The 19,118-nt window shown below is 37.4% G+C and overlaps 1 protein-coding gene across 1 annotated transcript; it reads left to right on the plus strand.

Moving 5' to 3' along the window:
* The first annotated feature begins 399 nt into the window (after positions 1-399).
* LOC140154358 (meiosis 1 arrest protein-like) lies at positions 400-18,227 on the plus strand. The gene is made up of 12 exons (XM_072176925.1): positions 400-523; positions 3,342-3,499; positions 4,218-4,400; positions 6,089-6,202; positions 7,495-7,681; positions 8,500-8,589; positions 8,844-8,932; positions 10,774-10,909; positions 14,457-14,569; positions 15,394-15,636; positions 16,595-16,727; positions 17,107-18,227. The coding sequence occupies exons 1-11, from the start codon at positions 481-483 to the stop codon at positions 16,685-16,687; spliced, it is 1,449 nt and encodes a 482-aa protein (XP_072033026.1). The 5' UTR covers positions 400-480; the 3' UTR covers positions 16,688-16,727; positions 17,107-18,227.
* The last annotated feature ends 891 nt before the right edge of the window (positions 18,228-19,118 follow it).

The raw sequence follows: 19,118 nt of genomic DNA on the forward strand, positions 1-19,118 counted from the left end.
AGACTGAGATGAGTGACAACTCAAAAATGCATGATTTGCTTGGTTTGTTATTTAAAAGTAACATTATTTTTTAATCAATAAAATAGAAATAATATTATTTAAAATACGGTTAAAATAGTAAACACTTTATTTATTTGTTATTTTTTAAAATATCTTGTTTATTTGTTTGCCATTCATCGTATTTCGTAGTAAATTCATTCATAAAAAGTTATTACACCCACGTGATCACAACTAATTAATTATTCATGAGTGCGCATACCGACACTTTTCGAACGCATAATCGTTACCAGTCCTCACCTGCAAGCACAACCCGATGACCGTGCGTAAGCAGTTGAAGGACTGGTGGATCAAGTCTATGTGTATGGAAGGTTACAGTAAACCCGGGTATCAGCGAAGTTTCTGTCGGCTGCTATCACAGAATCTTGCTGCTATCGCGGCAAATTTGGATGCATGTGTACTGTGTAGGCTTTATTTTTTAGGATGGAGAAACAGCAAACAAGAACAGAATTTTCCAGACAGCCAGGTAAAGTTGCGTCCATGATACCTCGGAGCGGGGTAGACTAATTCCAATCAGCCGTCTACACTTCGCATGTACTGTGTATGCTTCGTAGTGACGTTGGGGGTCGTGTGGCGCAATGGTTAATTGGTTAGTGCATTGGACTCATGATCGTAAGGTTGTGGGTTCGAACCCCATCTCGCCATTGCTTCTACTCAACAGACCCTAGAGTAATCATTGTACCGTCCCAAAAATGGACCATCAGGCTATGATGTTTCCAAATAGACGTAAAAGTTTGTAGAAATTGACCCTGTGTCAGCTTGGTGAAATGGCGATGAAAATCGCCCCTGCCGAGTTCCTCCGGGAGTTTCCAATAAGACAGACAGACAGACAGACAGACTGATTATCTTACACTTACAGCCAATATCATGACGGACTTCTGAAAACTATTCAATGCGACTTTGGCTGTGCGCCGTAGCGCGACTGACTAGCGGCGCCCATGTACCGCGTCGCTGTACCGCACCGCTGTGACAAGATCGCGCTCTGAACTTCTAAAAACAACAAACTCGGTCAAAAGGTCAATTTGGACACAACTCAAGCATGCTCTATGCCACAGGAATCCTGTTGCAAAATCCGTCACTTTTTTTTTCCACGTAGTTTTCTCAGTCGTCAATCCAGACGGTTGACGACTGAGGGCAGCAGTCTAGAAGCGGGGCCTGGAACCTAGGCTAGCCTAGCAGGCCTAGCTAGCCCTACACATGTAAAGTTGTATTCAGATTTCCTAAAGTTTTTACAATAAAAGCGTACTGCTAGTCCAGCGCGTATTATTTCATTGTATTTACACAAGGTCCAATGCACACGCTTGATGTCGCGCATGTATACGCGATGGTTAGGCTGTCGACAAAGGAAATCTGAATACTTTACATGCTTCTAGCCCTTTCGCATCCGTGGTACGTGCACTGGGCATGACATACATATGCCATCCATGCATCATAGACATTGACTTGGACGGTTGGTCGGGCTGACGTCACAAAGGGGAAATAGCCTTGTAAAACCAGTGTGCCGTGTGCGCATGTGCAGTTCCCCTTTCTCGAGCTGGTTGCTATGCGCATGCTTGTGCAAAGGGGGTGAAGGGGACAATGTTCCCGGATGTCCGACCGAGTGAATGCTGCATCAGCCATTGTTTGATGTATGAACACAAATCGTTGACAAATCCTGTGTAATGATAGACGTGTATTAACATAATCAGACACTCAGAGCTGAAGTGTGTCATTCTTCAAGTTCTGCAGTGTGCAAATTATGTGGTTCCCATCATCGGACCCGTACTGAGTCGCAGCGTCCCACCATCATGACCATGTCCTAGCAAACAAGTCAAACTCAAATTAAAGACTAGTCATTAAAACATGTTTGTTTTGGTTTTGGTCATATAACATTTAAACTGGGTATAGGATTCAAGTCATGAAAACGTTGAATGTCATAGGAAATAACAACTACCAGACTTGCCTCTTTTAGGGCTAGCCTAGCCCTAGGTAGGCCTATAGCCAAAATAACAATTTCTCGATCATGAGAGGATGTATCTTCTGCGTCAGCGTACTTTTCATAGAATAACACGATCACACGACCTGCATGACTTGACCTTGCCTAGCAACAACTGTGTGATCGGTAAATTCTCAAAACACAAAAGCTGTGTTTATACCCGTAAGCGCTGGTATTTGGCGTAGTATGCTCGACGCAAATAACTGTGCGCACTCAAGTTGGCTCTCATGATCGAGAATTTAATATTTTGGCTATAGTTTAGGCCTAGGCCTGCCCTACAAAAAACATAATGTTGTCACAATTGTTATTCATTCTTTTCGTGTTTTTTGTTGTTGTTGTTTGTGTTAATGCTAGCTTAATGGGGTAGGCCCAGCGTAGATGTACACTACAGTCATGAAAAAAGTGTATTTAATACTTTGCCTTTTGGTTTTAAAAAATACTGCTGCTTTTGTCTCAGGAAGGCACTATTTTGACAGTCAGTGACCTCGATGTGGTACCGGTACCGGGTACACACAGGTTGTTATTTACAGTTGTAGAAGGAAGGAAGACTGGGATTCAGATAATCCTACATCCTTTGTTGTCACCAAAAGGCTAGAGTAAGCCCCTAAATACCGTCCAAGGTTATACTCTGATCAGCTCGTAATAGACGGGACTCATAACATCGTGGATTGATACAGAATGGCGTACACACAGCTAGGCGCAGCACCTACGCCGAACTGGACTTTGCCTTTGCGTGAATGAATTTACGCTTTTGTGAATTTACGTAAAGCGTAAGTTGGAACTTTATTGACTTCAGTAGTAACAAAAACCAAATAATTCCGCCTATTAAGAGCTGATCATAGTATAGAACTAGCTATAGAAATGGGACAATCTGGCATTAAATTTTGATAGCTGATATGTTTGGCGGGAATTTTAAGGATGAGGTCATCCATTGGATTTTTGTCCTATGTGGATCGGGGGGGGGGGGCACTGAAATCAAACTTGAAGTCATCCTCGAGCAGAAAATTGCCAAAAAGGGCAGGGTTTTCAGCCTGTGGTGCGGCCCACTTGGGCTGCGACATAAGGGTATCAATTTCTAGCTTTTTGCAAAAGGGTAGCCTTTTTAGCCATTTGGGCCTACAAATAGGCGTTAAAGGTAGGCCTAGTGATTTCATGTTTTGTCGGAAGCCGTTTTCCAACTGGTATTTTGCATACACAGCAAAAAATATTAAAGCTGGTACGGGAGCACGATCAGAAAAGGGCTAGGCTCACCAAAAAATGTACACCTACATTTGTGACCAGATTGTTCTTTTTTCATTGCATTATACAGCCAGGGCCTTACTTGTGGATTTAACACCACCTTTCCCGGCAGGCCTGTGTTCCAACATCTACCAAGCTTTGGAGGAATTGTTTGCGATTGTTTGCAATCAGCATGGACCATGTAGAGTACCATTTTTTAGTCTCTATACCATTGGCACTCATCATGAGGTAAATAAATGCCTGTGGTATGGAGGGTAAAGTTGACATACGACTTACAAGGATGGCAGTTTCTTTTCTTTGATTTTTTAGAATATTAAAATAGGAGCCTCCAATCACTGAATCTAATTTGGGCCTATTAAAGGTAGCAAACGAAATCTAGAGACTTCAGGGACTGTTGACTTTAGGCAAAATTATATTTTCAGGGGTCCAAACTCCAAAAGATGCTGTCTTAACTGCCACACTTTGGGGTCATGTATGCCCAAGACCCCAGAAAACAGTACCCCCACTTCAAGTTTCAATGAAACCATATAAAGACGGAACACATACTATTAATTGTATCAAAATGGATGTGTCCCAAAAACTGAGATGCAAGATATTTTGGGTCAAGAAAAATATGCCCCAAATAGCAAAAATAACAGTTATTTTCAAAAAAGTGTAATATAGGTTTAAAAAATAAATCAAGAGTTTGTAAGAGTTTGATAAAATCTAAATTTGGAATGTGTAACTTTTTCTTGAACTTTAAAAATCGACATTGAAAAGAAATAACTTATTGCTCAGAAAATTGAGAAATGTGTTGATTTTAGAACAGTAAAGAGGGGACTATTATATACTGCTGGACTTACATCATAAATTTATAATTTACATCATAAATATGTAAAAAATAACAGGAATGGAAAGTGATGCTGCTGTAAATGTGACATTAACATGAAATTGTTGTACATTTCAGAGATTGTTCCCTCTACAACCAATGAAAGGAAGTTTTCCAAGATTGTGTAATGCATTGAGAGAGTTGAAGAGTTACCATGCTACTGGATTTGGTAATGCTGCTGCAAACTACAACTGTTGTCTTGCACAAGCTTTGAAAGAGATGAATTCAGAATTTAAACGACAAACGCCACATATCAGACAGGTAGTGAATACCCAGCAAACACAAAACGTTTTCGACATCATTCGCAAAAGGTTATAAAAGGTTATCAGAAAACGTTTAAATGTCGGGTTATATAAAGGGTATAAAACGTTTTCATAACATTAAAATCATTTTTTTATTATATGTTTCTCAGCAAACAAAAAATGTTTTACAGAAAACGTTTAAATGTCGGGTTATATAAAGGGTATAAAAACGTTTTAATAACATTCCAGAAACATTTGTGAAAACTTGATACAAAACATTCTAAACAGAATGTTATTTTGGGATTGAAAATATATTTTGCGAAAAATGTTTGCCAAAAATATTTGCAATAACGTTTTTAAAACGTGTTCATGACCTTTATATAACCCGACATTTAAATGTTATTAAAACGTTTTTATGTAAACCAAAAGCCAAAATATAACTTATTAAAAACGTTTTTAAAACGTTTTTGTGTTTGCTGGGTATGCACTCACACACAACGTTTAACAGAAAAGGTTTGAATGTCGGTTTATAAAGGGTGTCAAAACGTTTTAATAACATTCATAAAACATTTGTGAAAAGGTGATGCAAAACATTCTAACAGAATGTTATATAACTGTTGACAAAATATTTTGCACAAGTGTTTTCCCAAAATATTTACAATAACATTTTATAAACGTATTAATGATCTTTATCCTGATATTTTATTGTTTATTGTTAATAAAATGTTTTGAATAAATAAATGTTTTAAAAACATTTTTGTGTTTGCTCTTCATACAAAACAAAACTGAAACAAATTCAAGGGAATGTTGTTCTTGCTCTTGTTAATCATATTCATATTGTAATGGATTGGTTTTAAGAGGGACCCACGGCATAATGTTAAATCAATAACATTTGCCGAGGAAGATGCTTCAAATTGCTTTCAAAAATCTGATTTTTACACAATTGTAATGAAATTATGTACCCTGCAAAGTCAAAGGTTTAGATGCTGCAGTTGTGACAAAATATGTGATTTTTAATGAAATGACTTAAAAAAGTTGGTTCATGCATTAGATTGAGGTCATAGTGCAAAAGCACTCAATTAAAGGGTGTCCGAATTTATACACCAAACAAGTTGAAATAGAAAGGACATACTGAGGAAATGGACAAAACAAAAAGATGAAAAATCATATGCTGGAAAAACAAATGAAATGGCTAAGACACATTATATTGACTGACTACTTGAAGACTACACTACCAGGGTTGGGGATTTGAAAATATTGCTGGGAAGCTTATTCCAGTGTGGTGGACATGGGTAGAAAGATTCTGAATCCCACAAAGCCAACGGGTTGATCAAGCAGCTGATGAGATTGCCTGGCCTAGGATGAGGATTGAAAGGGTTGGGAAAGGAACCAAGCTTGTACTAAATCTTGGTTTAGTAATGTCCCAGAGTGTTGCCACGTCCAAGACATCATTTCTGGGGTGGGGAGGGATTTGCCTGATGTGCAACAATGCAAAGATGTCCTTATTGTAAGGTGGGTGTAAGGTAAATCAGTGGATGGGTATGATGGGACCAATTTATACACCTCTGCACTGCATAACATCATTACCAAACTTAAAAGTAATAAAAAGTTGCTTGGAAAAGTCAGATGCCCTGTGGCTGCTCTAAATCTTTAAAAGCATAATATATAACATTTTTCTCAGATTTCTTTCTATTTTGATGCATGCAGGCGATGGGATTTCCTGCCCAACTTGAGGTGACAATTGTGACTAGTCAACAACCAAATAAAATTAGTTCACTTTTGGAGCAGATTACCAAAGAAATGGATCTTGACACACTCAGAGTAAGTAAATAACTCATTAGAGAGGTTTCAATTTTCAAACATACAGGGTGTCCCAGAATGATTTGTACCGTGTTTGCAAAAATAACTAAAAATAGAAGACGGGCAGTGTATCTATTTTTGATACCAGCATTATAATGTTGGACATGTCTCCTACTTATTCTGTTAATTTCAGCACGCTACCTTTATTTGTTTTGGCGTGGCATGCAATAGTGTAAAATCGATGAAAAACGGCTCGCATACCTTTGAAAAATGGCACGATACGATTAAATGAAGAACGTGTGATGCTTGGCACAGCATTTCGACGACAACTACTGTTGGGGCTGCGCCTTAAAGCTTGCCGGACAGCTGCAATGTACGCTCTAGTTCTTACAGTCTTAACATGCTTACGAGAACCTGAAGCTGCACTCTGCCGATTACTGACAGTTCCGTGCTCGTCAAACTTCTTTACGTTATACACTATCGCTAATGAATCTTCTTTATGCGTCTCAACATAGCTGCCGGTTTGCCAGTAAGTTTTTGAAAGAAATCCACGCTGCTGTACAGTAAATTGAGGAGCCGTCTTTTCTGTACCACAGCCAGTTCGATCTCTGCAAGCATTTCAAATGACATGGACCTCACACCACAATAACTATATTTAAATCTACCGCCAAATAGAGAATGGGATTAGGCCACAAATCTTTAATTCCATATAATGATTGCTTCATTCGTCATAAATAATAGATAGATATCGGCTATTTATTGGCAAAATGAACAGGGCACAGCTAAAATACCTGCATAACTTTTCCAAATAACTTTGTGCTGAACGGTTAGTAATGTTACAGATTTTCAAAATAGGTTGTGTTGTCAAAACTTAGAATTCACCATTTTTACGCAATCTTCTATAACTTCTACAAGAAACGTCAAATTTTTAAAATCTAAAAATCTGAGAAAGCTAAATATATGTAGAACTTAAAATGCAAAACAATATGACCATTCAACATGCCCTTCATACCTAAAAAATTCCATCTTTCCCGGTACAGATCATTCTGGGACACCCTGTACATATCACAAGCCTGTACATTCATAATCCCGTCACAGGAGAGTGATTTTGAATAGATATACGGGCGTTGATGAAGTAAATTAGACAAGTCTTGTAATTGTACATTCCAAATGAAATGTTAGGTTAATGAACAATTATGTTTATATATTGTGGTTAATAATGCAAGCTTTACAACATGTTCTAGGAGGGGCATGTTATACTACAGCATTATGATACATAATTCAAAACAAACTTCACATTATTCTTTCTCTAGAAAATTCAAGTCGTGAGTATGCTTGGTGTTGGAAATACCTCACTGTCATATCAGCAATTGGAAACTCAAGCTTCAGATGACAAAACAGCAAGCCCTAGAAACACTATTCCAGCAGCAAGTCAAAGCAGTTCATCAACAGATGACCCACTCACATTTGGACTGGTGGATGTTATTTGTTTAGAAGCAGGTATTACCGGGAGTATTACAATATCTTTCAGAGAAGAACCACACTCTCTTGTCTGTGGTGAGCGTACATTGAGTGTCAACATTGAAGCGGGGTTCTGATTGGCTGATTTAATCCTTCCACATAAATCATAACAAAACTAATCTGATTGGCAGATTATGCGTCAAAGCTTTGTTTGGCACATAGCGGCACTCATAAAAGGAATACAAAGCCCTATATACATGTCGCTCATTAGCAGGGTGCACGCATCACTCTGAGCAAGAGAGTGATGTTATTTTCTGAAAGCTAGTGTAATAGAACATATCCTATTAACAAAAAGTAATAATAACAAGAATAGATGAAATTTTACATTCAGATAAATTATCATAATTGAATTGATGAGGGTTTTTTTATTATTATTTTCTTTATTTCTTTATTTTTTTCGTATTTTGAACTACTGATGAATTTTTGGACCAGTGAAATAAAATTCATTAATCCAATATTCATTTTGGTAATGCAACATACAGGAATAGCATGTTTTGGGTTTCTTGTTTTGCATTTTTTTAAAGGTTGGTTACATTTATTTGCCCAATTAAAAATGATAATTGGCATAAAGATGAGTATTTGTCACTCTTGATTTAGAGTAAAACCACACTTACTTAGATTGTTTTGTATTACTCTGTTGTTTTGAACTTTTTCAGTTGAGCATTTTATTTATGTGTTAAAATTGACTGTTGCTGTATCATTACATGTATACTGATATATATGCATGCAATCAGAGTAACATCAGTGCATCACTCCAAAAATACTTATTGTGTATTTTGATTTTGACCTGTTTTCAGATTTTCTGAGCATTCAAGACTTCTTTAAAGGTTGGCTACATGACTGTGGTACCGACTCTGAACACATTCATTTGTTGCTTCCATCAAAAGGCAAGTTTACACAATCTACTTACCATTCAGAGTTTATATGGATTATTTATTAACAGGAGTTTTACATGAGTAGATTGGATGAAGGAAATAATTGTCATTTTGGTTCACTTTTGGGGACACTTTATTTGAAAGTACAAGTGGACTAATCTGGTACAAAAGTCCTGTTTATATACCAGGATAAGAAGTTAAACTATTACTTTGTAATGCATACCATTCCAAATGTGCATTGTTTCTATTGTATCTCCAAAACACAGATGAAAATGCTGCAGAAGGGATAACGTTGAAATGTGACCTTCATGAGCGTATTTTGGATCCAGCATCATTTCCATTCCAAGCACAATTTGTGAGTATTATTGATGGTGCAGGTTATATATATAAACTGACTCCAGAGCAAGAGGATCACCATAACATGCAGGCATGAGAATTGTCTTGCTTTTGCAGGATTTCCTGCTTTTTTGTGGTTCAAATATCCGCACTTTCTTTTAATTTCAGCCCGTTTTTGGCCTTTTTAGCCTCATTTCATACGCTTTTTCAGGCTTTTTCAAACTTTACAGGTTTTTTCATGGATGATCATTCTCATGCCTGAACATGGGTCCAGCATTCTTATTATGTAATGTTTAGTTGGTTGTTGGGTTTTAACAAATGAAAAGAACAGGATACCCTTATAGCTGATTCATGCTCTATCCAAGTTCCAACATCAAATATTTGATGCAGGGAAACTTCTCTGGTTATTCAATCTGCTTCAATTAGTAACAAATATTTGATGACAAAAAATCACTTATATTTGACATTGAAGATCTGGTGGAAATATATTTATGATTTTACTCCCCGGGGGTCACTCCCATTGTGGCCTGTACACCACCCACGATAATCAACTTTTGAAAAGCACCCTAAACAAGGATTTAACCCTTGGCTAAAACGATACCCTAAACAAGTAACATGTGCCTGTTTTCACACCTTAAACAGGGATTTTATTCCTTGCATCAAATTTCATTTCTGCGTATTAGCAATTGCAATTTTGCTACCCCTTTTTCATGTTTTTGACACCCTAAACATGATACACACGTATCATGCCTACCCATGAAAAACTACCCTTTTTATGTGTTTTTATTATCGCGGATGGTGTACAGGCCACAATGGGAGTGAACCCCCGCTGGATTTTACTTCAGCAAACATTCATTAGCAGTTAAAAATGACTGCTTTAGAACAAAAATTATGATAAACATCAAATAAAAAGCGTGGTTCTTCATTTGTTGAAAGAAAGCTAATTTGTATTAATGGAAATTATTTTTATTTTTTATTGAACTATTAGATTCTTACCTCTTCTTTCAAACTCATGGGTAAGCTACATTTGTACTCCCCAGCAAACACAAAATAAAAACGTTTTAGATAAGTTATATTTTGGCTTTGGTTTAGGTAAAAACGTTTTAATAACATTAAAATGTCGGGTTATATAAAGGTCATGAAAACATTATCGGGTTATATAAAGGTCATGAAAATGTTACAAAACGTTTTGTATGAAAACACACTACAACAATATTTTAAAATGTTTTCAAAATCTTATTGTAAACTATTTTTGCAAAAATTTTTGCCAAATAATTTGTCAACACTAAATAACATTATGTTAAGATATTTGCCCCAGCAAACACAGAAATGTTCTTAAAATGTTTTTTCAAAACGTTTTAATAACATTTAAATGTCGGGTCATGGAAATGTTTTTAAAACGTTATTGCAAATATTTTGGGCAAAAATTTTTCGCAAAATATTTTTTCAACCCCAAAATAACATTCTGTTTAGAAAGTTTTCAAAAATGTTTTGGAAAGTTATTAAAACGTTTTTATACCCTTTATATAACCTGACATTTAAACGTTTTCTGTATAACATTTTGTGTTTGCTGGGCAGTAGATTATCAAAAAATGTTTTTTAATGTTATGAAAACCTTTTATAACCTTAATATACCCTTTATATAACCCGGCATTTAAACGTTTTCTGACAACCTTTTTATAACCTTTTGCGAATGATGTCGAAAATGTTTTGTGTTTGCTGGGAATACAATGAAGTTAGTGTCACTCTCATCTCACTTGTGAGGTGAAAAAATATCTGAGGGTCATTTGCACTAAACATTTTTCTTTGCTTCCATCATATGCGAGGTTGCACTGATTTAAATATTCTTTTTTTTTTCAGGGTTTACAGAATTGTGGAAATGTTTTACGAAAGAGTCCTTCAAATGCAGTACCAGTGATGAAACTGCGAGCTATTCAAGTAGTCAAAGCTGATGGAATATGTGACTCACTGGTAAGACATCTTAAACCCAATTCCTGTCAGTTCAGGGTCCAATATATTTCGAAGAAATCAAGGCTGATTTCTCAAGAGTCAATGCCAAAAGTATTCATAATGGTGTTAAGACAACTGTTGTACGGTCAGCAAATTAGGGTCGTTTGGGAATTTCCGGCAAACATATTTTAAGAACAAAATTACAGTAAAATACAATCCAATTTGGCCAAAACTGCTGTTTTTAATTTCATCTGAAAAAGAAAAAAAGGACAACCACCCAAAATGCAAATTTGACCAGGCCTTTGCACTTTGCAGTTTATTGATAAAATTAATAAATCTTAAGTCTCAATGGCTGGCCAAACTTTGTACGAAAGCAATTATGCTCTTTTTGGTCAACCCACCATTGTACACTTCTTTTTCTGCATTTTGTCTAATGGTGAATAAACTGAAACAGGTTTCAGAAATAATAAGCCTAAAACAGATGACTGTCTTCTAGCTCCTTCTACTTCCATGTTTGAGGCAAGGTTGCAGCAAATAATAATATACACTAAGCCAAAAAAGAAACTTATAATTTTCACAAGGTCATATCTTAAAATCCTGTCTATCAAAATTAACTAAAATTACACACAGGATTGCCTCAATACTCTACTCAAAACACATGTCAGCAACCAATCAGTTGGCCAACTGACACAACCGCAAAATGCACTGATATGGAACAACTTCCTGGACCACATTCACAGCCCTATTGGCACCCAGCAAAAGAAATCTGTGAGAATGATCTTGAATCACAGGTCACAGCCAACAATTTTAACAACATTAAGTTAAAAACATTAAAGAGAGTCAAAACAAACTAGGATCATCCCCGGGGGATCATCATGTCACATGTCCAAACAAATAATGAAGTCCTTTAGTAACGGGAAGCATGGGGCAATCTTCCCCAGGATATCATCAGGAACTTGGTTGGAAGCATGAGAAGCAGGTGCACAGCATGCGTGCAAGCGCACGGTGGACATACCCGTTACTAAAGGACTTCATTATTTGCTTGACATGTGACATGATGATCCTGGTAAGTTTGTGACCTGTGATTCAAGATGCCGTTCTCACAGATTTCGTTTGAGGGGTGCCAATAGGGCTGTGAATCAGGGACGGATTTAAGCAGTGGCCCGGTGGCCCGGGGCCAGTGGATTTTGCGTCGGGCCAGTAAACTTCCAATAACGCTGGCCCGGCGGGCCACTAGATTTTTGAGCCAACACATATGAGACAAGATATAAGATCAGTCATGGACACTATTTACACAGTTTCTGCTCCGCCTATCCCCTGTAATTTATATCTTTATTCAATGATTTTTCGTATATTTAAATTCTTATTCTTGCATTGCTGGCAAGTTGGAAATAAACGGCCGCTTCACTTACGGCGATCGCGATAGGCCTACGTAGCCTATACTTCCAAGCTCTTTCATGATCTATCTGATGATGATAGCGATACCGCAAATACCGCATATTTGAACCTTTGAACTTTTGGAACTAAAAAAGGCAGGACCAGTGGCGTAACTACGGGGGGGGGCAGAGGGGGCAACATGCCCCGGGCGCCTCCTTTAGGAGGGGCGCCAAATTGACCAATTCAGCATCGATTCTGCGCCCCTCCAAGCGATGAAAGTCAAAATTTTCGCACGCATTTCACTAGCGTGTCCAGGGGGGTGGCTTTGGGGCTTCAGCCCCTTGCACGCACGGACCCGAAAAAAAAGAAGAGGAGAAAGAAAGGAAGAAAGAAAAGAAAAGAAAGGAAGAAAGAAAAGGAAAGAAAGGAAGAAGTAAAGGAAAAGTAAACAAAGAAAGCCAATGATAGCCAACGATATTTGAGCCCCCTCCTTTCCCGCTTAATGGATTTAGAGTACCCGGTATGCCGCCATATTACAGGCCTATGATACGTCAGAATAGACGTAGGTAATCCAGGGGAATGGAGGAGATATGCCCCCAACATTTTAAGTGGGGGTGGCGGGGGCTGGAGTATCCTTTTGCCCTGCACCTCCCCAAAAAAATTCAATATAACCTTTTTTTCTTGATAATTTGGTGAATTTAGACTAAAAGAGGGCCTGAAATTATGCATTTTTAGTTCACCAAATACAAAATTTTCTTACGTAACTTAACATGCTTAAAGAAAGTGTAAAAATGATGCACCAAATTGCTTCAATTGGCCTTCAGTTTGCAAAAGTTTCTCACTTCTAAGGGGGGCACAGCCCCCCTCAGACACCCCCCTGCTTTCGCCTTTTTTGTTTCTGCTTTGGACACCCGACACTTAATGTTTACAGTAATAATTTATACAGTTATAATAGTGAGAACTTGTCCACGAATGGCTTTTTAATAGCTTCTTTTCACCAATTTTCGTCTTTTTCAAACTGAACTTGTGCACAATAATAATACCAAAATAGTCCACAAAATGGTTTCAATTGGTCCTTCATTTTGCAAAAGTTTCTCACTTCTCAGGGGGGCACATCCCCCCTCAGACACCCCCCCTACGTCGCGCAAGCGGGACGCAATATACTTAGTGGCGCAAACGATTTAGATTCAGCCCCCCGCAGTAACAAATCCTGCACACGCCCATGCATTTCAGCACAAAATCAATTGAAAGAACATTTTAAGACGGATATCCAACATCTAGTAACCAAAATTAATTAGTGTAGGCCCTATAGGCCTTATTTGTCCACATTTACGCACGCTCGGTGCGCAATTGTTTCGAGAATGGGGGGAGCATTATGTATCCTTAGCCCCTGAGCTACGCCACTGCCCGCGTCTAAGATATTCTTGGGTGGGGGTAGGGACGCCAATTTTGTTTCTTGCCCCGGGCGCTACCAACTCTACGCCACTGGGCAAGACTACTGACTGAACTCGTCTTAGTGACTACACTCTCTACATTCAGTACAAAAGAAGTCAAATGTTAAGGTTTGCTTGACTCTAAGGGCTCGGATAGCGATGTTTCCACATAGTTTTTGTGGGACTTGAGAGCACATCAGACATATCGAATTGCATTTTGAAAACGAGGAATGTCCTTCTGATATCAAATAATTTAGATTTTTTGAAATTCGTGAAATAATACACATTTTTTTGGCAAATGATTAAAAATTGGTATAGATTTTTCCCCCAAACACCAAGAAAAAAATTAGAGTTTTTTTTTTTTTTTTGCAGTAGAACATATTGAAAAAGCTGGGCCAGTAAATTTATTGCAGGGCCACTAGATCTGCCATTCACTGGCCCGGAGGGCCAGTAGAAAACTGAAACCTAAGTCTGTCCCTGCTGTGAATGTGGTCCAGGAAGCTGTTCCATATCACTGCATTTTGCTATTGTGTCAGTTGGACAACTGCTTGGTTATTGACATGTGTTTAGAGTGGAGTATTGAGGCAATCATGTGTGTCATTTTGGTTAATTTTGATGGACAGGAATTTAAGATACGACCTTGTGAAAAATTATAAGTTTCTTTTTTGGCTTAGTGTATAATATTATGTTGTCTTTATTCAGCGAGTTCAAACTTACATATGCCAACTGAAATCTGCAAATTGACAATGAATAATGTTGCTTTGATGAAATCATTTGCTTCAGATTTTGGCATACCTCTTCTGGTAAGAGCAACTTCTTGTTGGAAACTTGACTGGGAGGAATTGGAGTTTCATCAACAGCATTTCCATGCACTCTGTCACCTGCTTCAAAAAGAGGTAAACATGTTACTAGTCTACCATGGTAATTTGGATATATTTAATTAAAGCAGTCAGATACCATATTGAAAGCAGATTGAAAGTATATCAGCTAGGTGGGTTTCCAAATGTGTATCTGAATAACCCAAATAAATTCCCAGATGAATTGGTAAAAGGGAAATTATTTCATAACAATTGTTAATGAAAACATTTTAAAACAAATGGAAAATTTTGTGAAAATGGAGTATTTTCAACAATTGATTTTGCCAAATTGAAAAATCTTAAATAAAGGGTAGTTTTGTCTCATTCTGGTTTTGTCCCTGAAAGCACTGTAATTTTGTATTGGAAGGGTACACATTTCCTTTAATGAGCATATTTACTGTACTAGTTATTAGTGTTCAAATTGTATAAAATGAAGGTAAAATATCTGGCAGAGAAGACTGGAACTCTCTTGACTGTTTATCGAGTAAAAAGGGTGGGATCATGGGATGCTACGTGGCTTAGTTATGAGGTGTCAATGATTCATACAATGGATCAATCAACAACTTTAGTGTACGCGCTAAAAGGTAAACAAGTCCTGTTCTCCTGTGAAGCTTGCGATAATAATGCTTGTGAACGGGGATTTTCAAGCCCCTCAAATTTGCCATTTCACCATAAAACCAGAGTGGTTTTTGAACAAAAAGTACAAAGCAGGAGTATTTTCAGTTCCTTGCTGTAGTTTGGACTTGGAGAGGACTGAACAGGGGTTTGGGGCCTCTTTAAGTACTATAAGTCTGTAACTTTTGACGTTGATAGCTTAGCATATTGTTCATTTTGTCATCTTTGGTACTGTGCATTTGTTACAGAACTTAGTCATGATAGCCAGGCTAGAAAGTTCCAACATGCACACTATGCAGCACCCATCTAGCAACCAAGTAGCACCTCCCAATGGTCATTTCATGTTGATGCCTGCATATAGTTTGACATTGCTAATAAAACCTATAGCTTGTAATGAGCTCATGCTACCTGGTGCACAAGGGGATTTCCAAGCTGGGTTGGAGAACCCGCTGTCAGATTATGTGGATGGTATGCAGGTATCACTTAAACAGGTAGGTTGGTGATACTATTATGTAAATCAGAGACAAAATATGTACATGTGATCTACAGCAGCATCCCAGGGAGCAACTTGTATTCCAAGGTGGATATTACGCTATGTACTATGGCCTTTCAAATAGACTCTAAACAAGAATTCTTGCCATTTTTTTTTATTTGAGGTCTTTTTCAAATACCCCATAGAACATTCTAAGGGGTATTTGAAAAGGACCTCAAATAAAAATGGCAAAATACCACTATTTGTTGGGTAGGAAAATTGTTTAGTATGTTATGGAAACACTGTGTGAATTTGGTAGATTCACAATTTGATGCCTCTCCAGTGGTTGCTGCATGCTGGGGAGAGGCTAAAATATGCAGTACATCATGGGAAAATGTTGACATCAGGATGCTTGTGCAATATGAATACAACCAGGAACATATATGTAATTATTGGAATAAATTTGTTTCTTTTAATGTTATGTAATTATTGTTCCATAGATTTATATTCTATCTATATATCACACAGAATCCTTTGTGGGACTGTTTTCAACATTATTATTTTCACACTTGCATGAAAATCCAATGGTGGCTAGATAAACTGTGATGTCGACCCTGGCGGTCAAAAATTTGACTCGCAAGAGCAACAACTGATGGCGCATTATGTGGTGAATCACAAAAGTATTAATATCTGTGATATTTAGATTCTTCTACACGCACGCTATGAATTGAGCAATGCAATTTTTGCCAAAGCTCACTACCATTCGCAAGATGCTGTGAACTACCAAATCGCAATAGTTTAAAGTTGTTGCTAACCTTAATAGCTTTAGGTATCTAAATGACTGCACTGACTGCAGACATTATATCTAGTGGAGATGGATGTAACAGGATAATAAAATGATAAACTTGGCATGGAAAAATTAAAAATTATATGACACTTATTGTCAACTGAACATTTTCACAATATTAATATTGCAGCTTCAGACCACTGATATTTACAACCCACTTCTTACACATTGTGGACTCCGTGAAAGCCTGCACAATTTGCTGGTAAAAACACCCTGGAAATGACAGTAGACCTGGTGGAAGGAAACGAGCTGCAAATACACAGGTATGTCTTGTTTTGCATCGGGTTTATTGTAAAACTAGTAGACCTGGTGCAGATCCTGACCCAATGGCAGCCTCTGTAGTGCATGTTTGTAATATGCCTACCTGAATATTGTTCTTTTGCGATGATCTCACACATGTCAATGTACCTAACGGTCATTGTATCCAGGTCCCATTGAAATCCATCAAAGCATGAGGGAGAAATCATTAAACTGTGTGGTGCTTATTTCATCGTTCCCTCCGTAACTCATTCCTCATCAGCTGGGACATTAACACCCATAATCCCTAAATGTAATCTATTAACCGATTTCTGTGCTGTCTCACATGAAGTATAAACCCAAACCAAACAAGTAACTGCAAGTTTTTGTAATATCCTTTTGTAGGCCCCAAGAGGTCGTGGCAGATCAGCTGGTAGACAGCTTTCCACAACAAGCAATAGGTACCAGGCACAAGTCGCTCCTCAGACAAACCAACAGTATTCTGGACCAACACGTACAAAGCAGTTCAGACCATTATTCACAACTAATCCTACAGGATACCCCTCTGGCAAAGAGTAGTCCCTGTTCAATTAAGAGGAACACTTGTCATCTAATGAAATAGAGAAATTACATCTGAAACTGTACACACCTCACATTTCCTTGGATAGTTCCGTGGGCTACACTATTAGTTGTTATATCAGCTGAAATTTGGGAAGGTGTTATTGTCTGCAGATTCTTTCTGAAAAGTCTTTGTTTGCAGTAACAGATGGAAAAAATATGAGGGAGGGCTGGTTAGGTTTGTTTTGTTTGTCTGGTTCAAAGGAAGAGACAAAGCTTGTACTACTGCAATTAAAAAGCAAAAATTATACCAACATGAACATTTGAGAATTAAGCTGTTAAAGAGTAATGGCAATCTTTTTTGTCTTCGATGTTTGACAAATTATATTTTGTTTTCTCTTTAATATTGGGAAAAAAATGTGGGTGGCAGAGTTTTTTTGGGTCAGTCAGTTATGGCAAAGGAAACTATGTTTACTGTATATGACAATATGAGGGCAGATAATATTTGAACAGTTGGCAATGATCAGAATTAATTATTACAGCTGAGAGAAATAATTTTCCTGAACATACTTACAATAAACATATTTAGCACCATTCATATTTTGTCAAATACTTCCTTTATTTACAGCTCTAACATTTACACACACTATTAGAAACTAATCTAACATAATTGGTTCAACCCAGGCTTATATGTTGGTTAACCTCAAGTTCGGTAGTGATGCAGGTGCATATTTCTCTGGTTGCAACCTCTAACGTGCATGTTAAGTAATACGCACAGATCGTACATGCACACATACAAGGGCAGTTTGACAACATGGCGCAACTGTATAAAGGCATTGACCTACGTCACTACCGATCTTGAGGTGAACCAACGTATAGTTATATTAATTGAAGTCTCTAGGATGGAGAACTTAATAATCAATGATAGTTTAGTCCTGCAGATATATAGATACATTTTTATCATTGAAGTTCAATCACAATATTGTTTATTTAAATAGTGATTTGAGCCAAGCCAAGTGAAAGTTTTGATAGAGGACAAGTACTGGTAAATACAACTTAAAACTAATGAAAGATACCTTTCTACAACAACATAGCTTTAAAAAAATCCATATGCTTAGGACTCATGTGAGACATTAAAGTATTTTCTCACATATTTAAAGTAAATTTTTAATTCTTCTGTGATCTGTGCTGTGCATTGACCATTATACAAGTATGAATGTAGAAGTGATAAACAATCATGCTGATTGGCTGATCAACAGTCATGACAACAAGACGGTTGACCCATTGGTCATTGGCTTGTAGAAGGGAAGGGGACCTTGCCTTTGCCAGTGCTTAATTGGACCACAGAAGAATTAAACATTGACTTAAGCTTCTTTGCAGGTGAAAGCCAGGTAAATGTGTAGTTTGACACATGATTTGCAGCTAACGTTACCAGCATCTTGCACCTTGCTCAAGTGGTTTAAAAGCATTACTTTTTGTCAAACATTCCCATATTATAGCATTACTAAACCTTGTGACATACAAGAAAAACTTGCAGTGGGTCACTAATAATTCTGTCAAATTATATTTCTACAAATTGGATTCACAAAATTTTGTGACAAACCAGCAGCTATGCATAGCTTGGAACAAAGGGATGCAATTTCAGATGAGTAGAAAATATTTAGAAAAAATTATGACATATCATCCTTTGGCATAAAATGTTAATATTATTATTGCAAATATTTATGTTACGGAAGTAATTTGTAATCAAAAACAGTATGGGTACTTCTTTCTGATGATGGCACTAACACTTCCGATGATATTAGTCCCTATTAAAAAAAAAATTGGTACTTTTCTTTTAATTATACTATTCGGCAATG

Source organism: Amphiura filiformis, chromosome 6 (assembly GCF_039555335.1).
Source record: "Amphiura filiformis chromosome 6, Afil_fr2py, whole genome shotgun sequence".
Taxonomy (NCBI): domain Eukaryota; kingdom Metazoa; phylum Echinodermata; class Ophiuroidea; order Amphilepidida; family Amphiuridae; genus Amphiura; species Amphiura filiformis.

What these genes read in the sequence shown, in the direction of transcription:
- LOC140154358 (XM_072176925.1), top strand. Translation starts at nt 481, where the DNA reads ATGGAGAAACAGCAAACAAGAACAGAATTTTCCAGACAGCCAG. An exon ending in TGTTATTTGTTTAGAAGCAG is followed by an intron (nt 7,682 to 8,499) that starts GTATTACCGGGA and finishes ACCTGTTTTCAG; the next exon opens with ATTTTCTGAGCATTCAAGAC. An exon ending in TTCCATTCCAAGCACAATTT is followed by an intron (nt 8,933 to 10,773) that starts GTGAGTATTATT and finishes TTTTTTTTTCAG; the next exon opens with GGTTTACAGAATTGTGGAAA.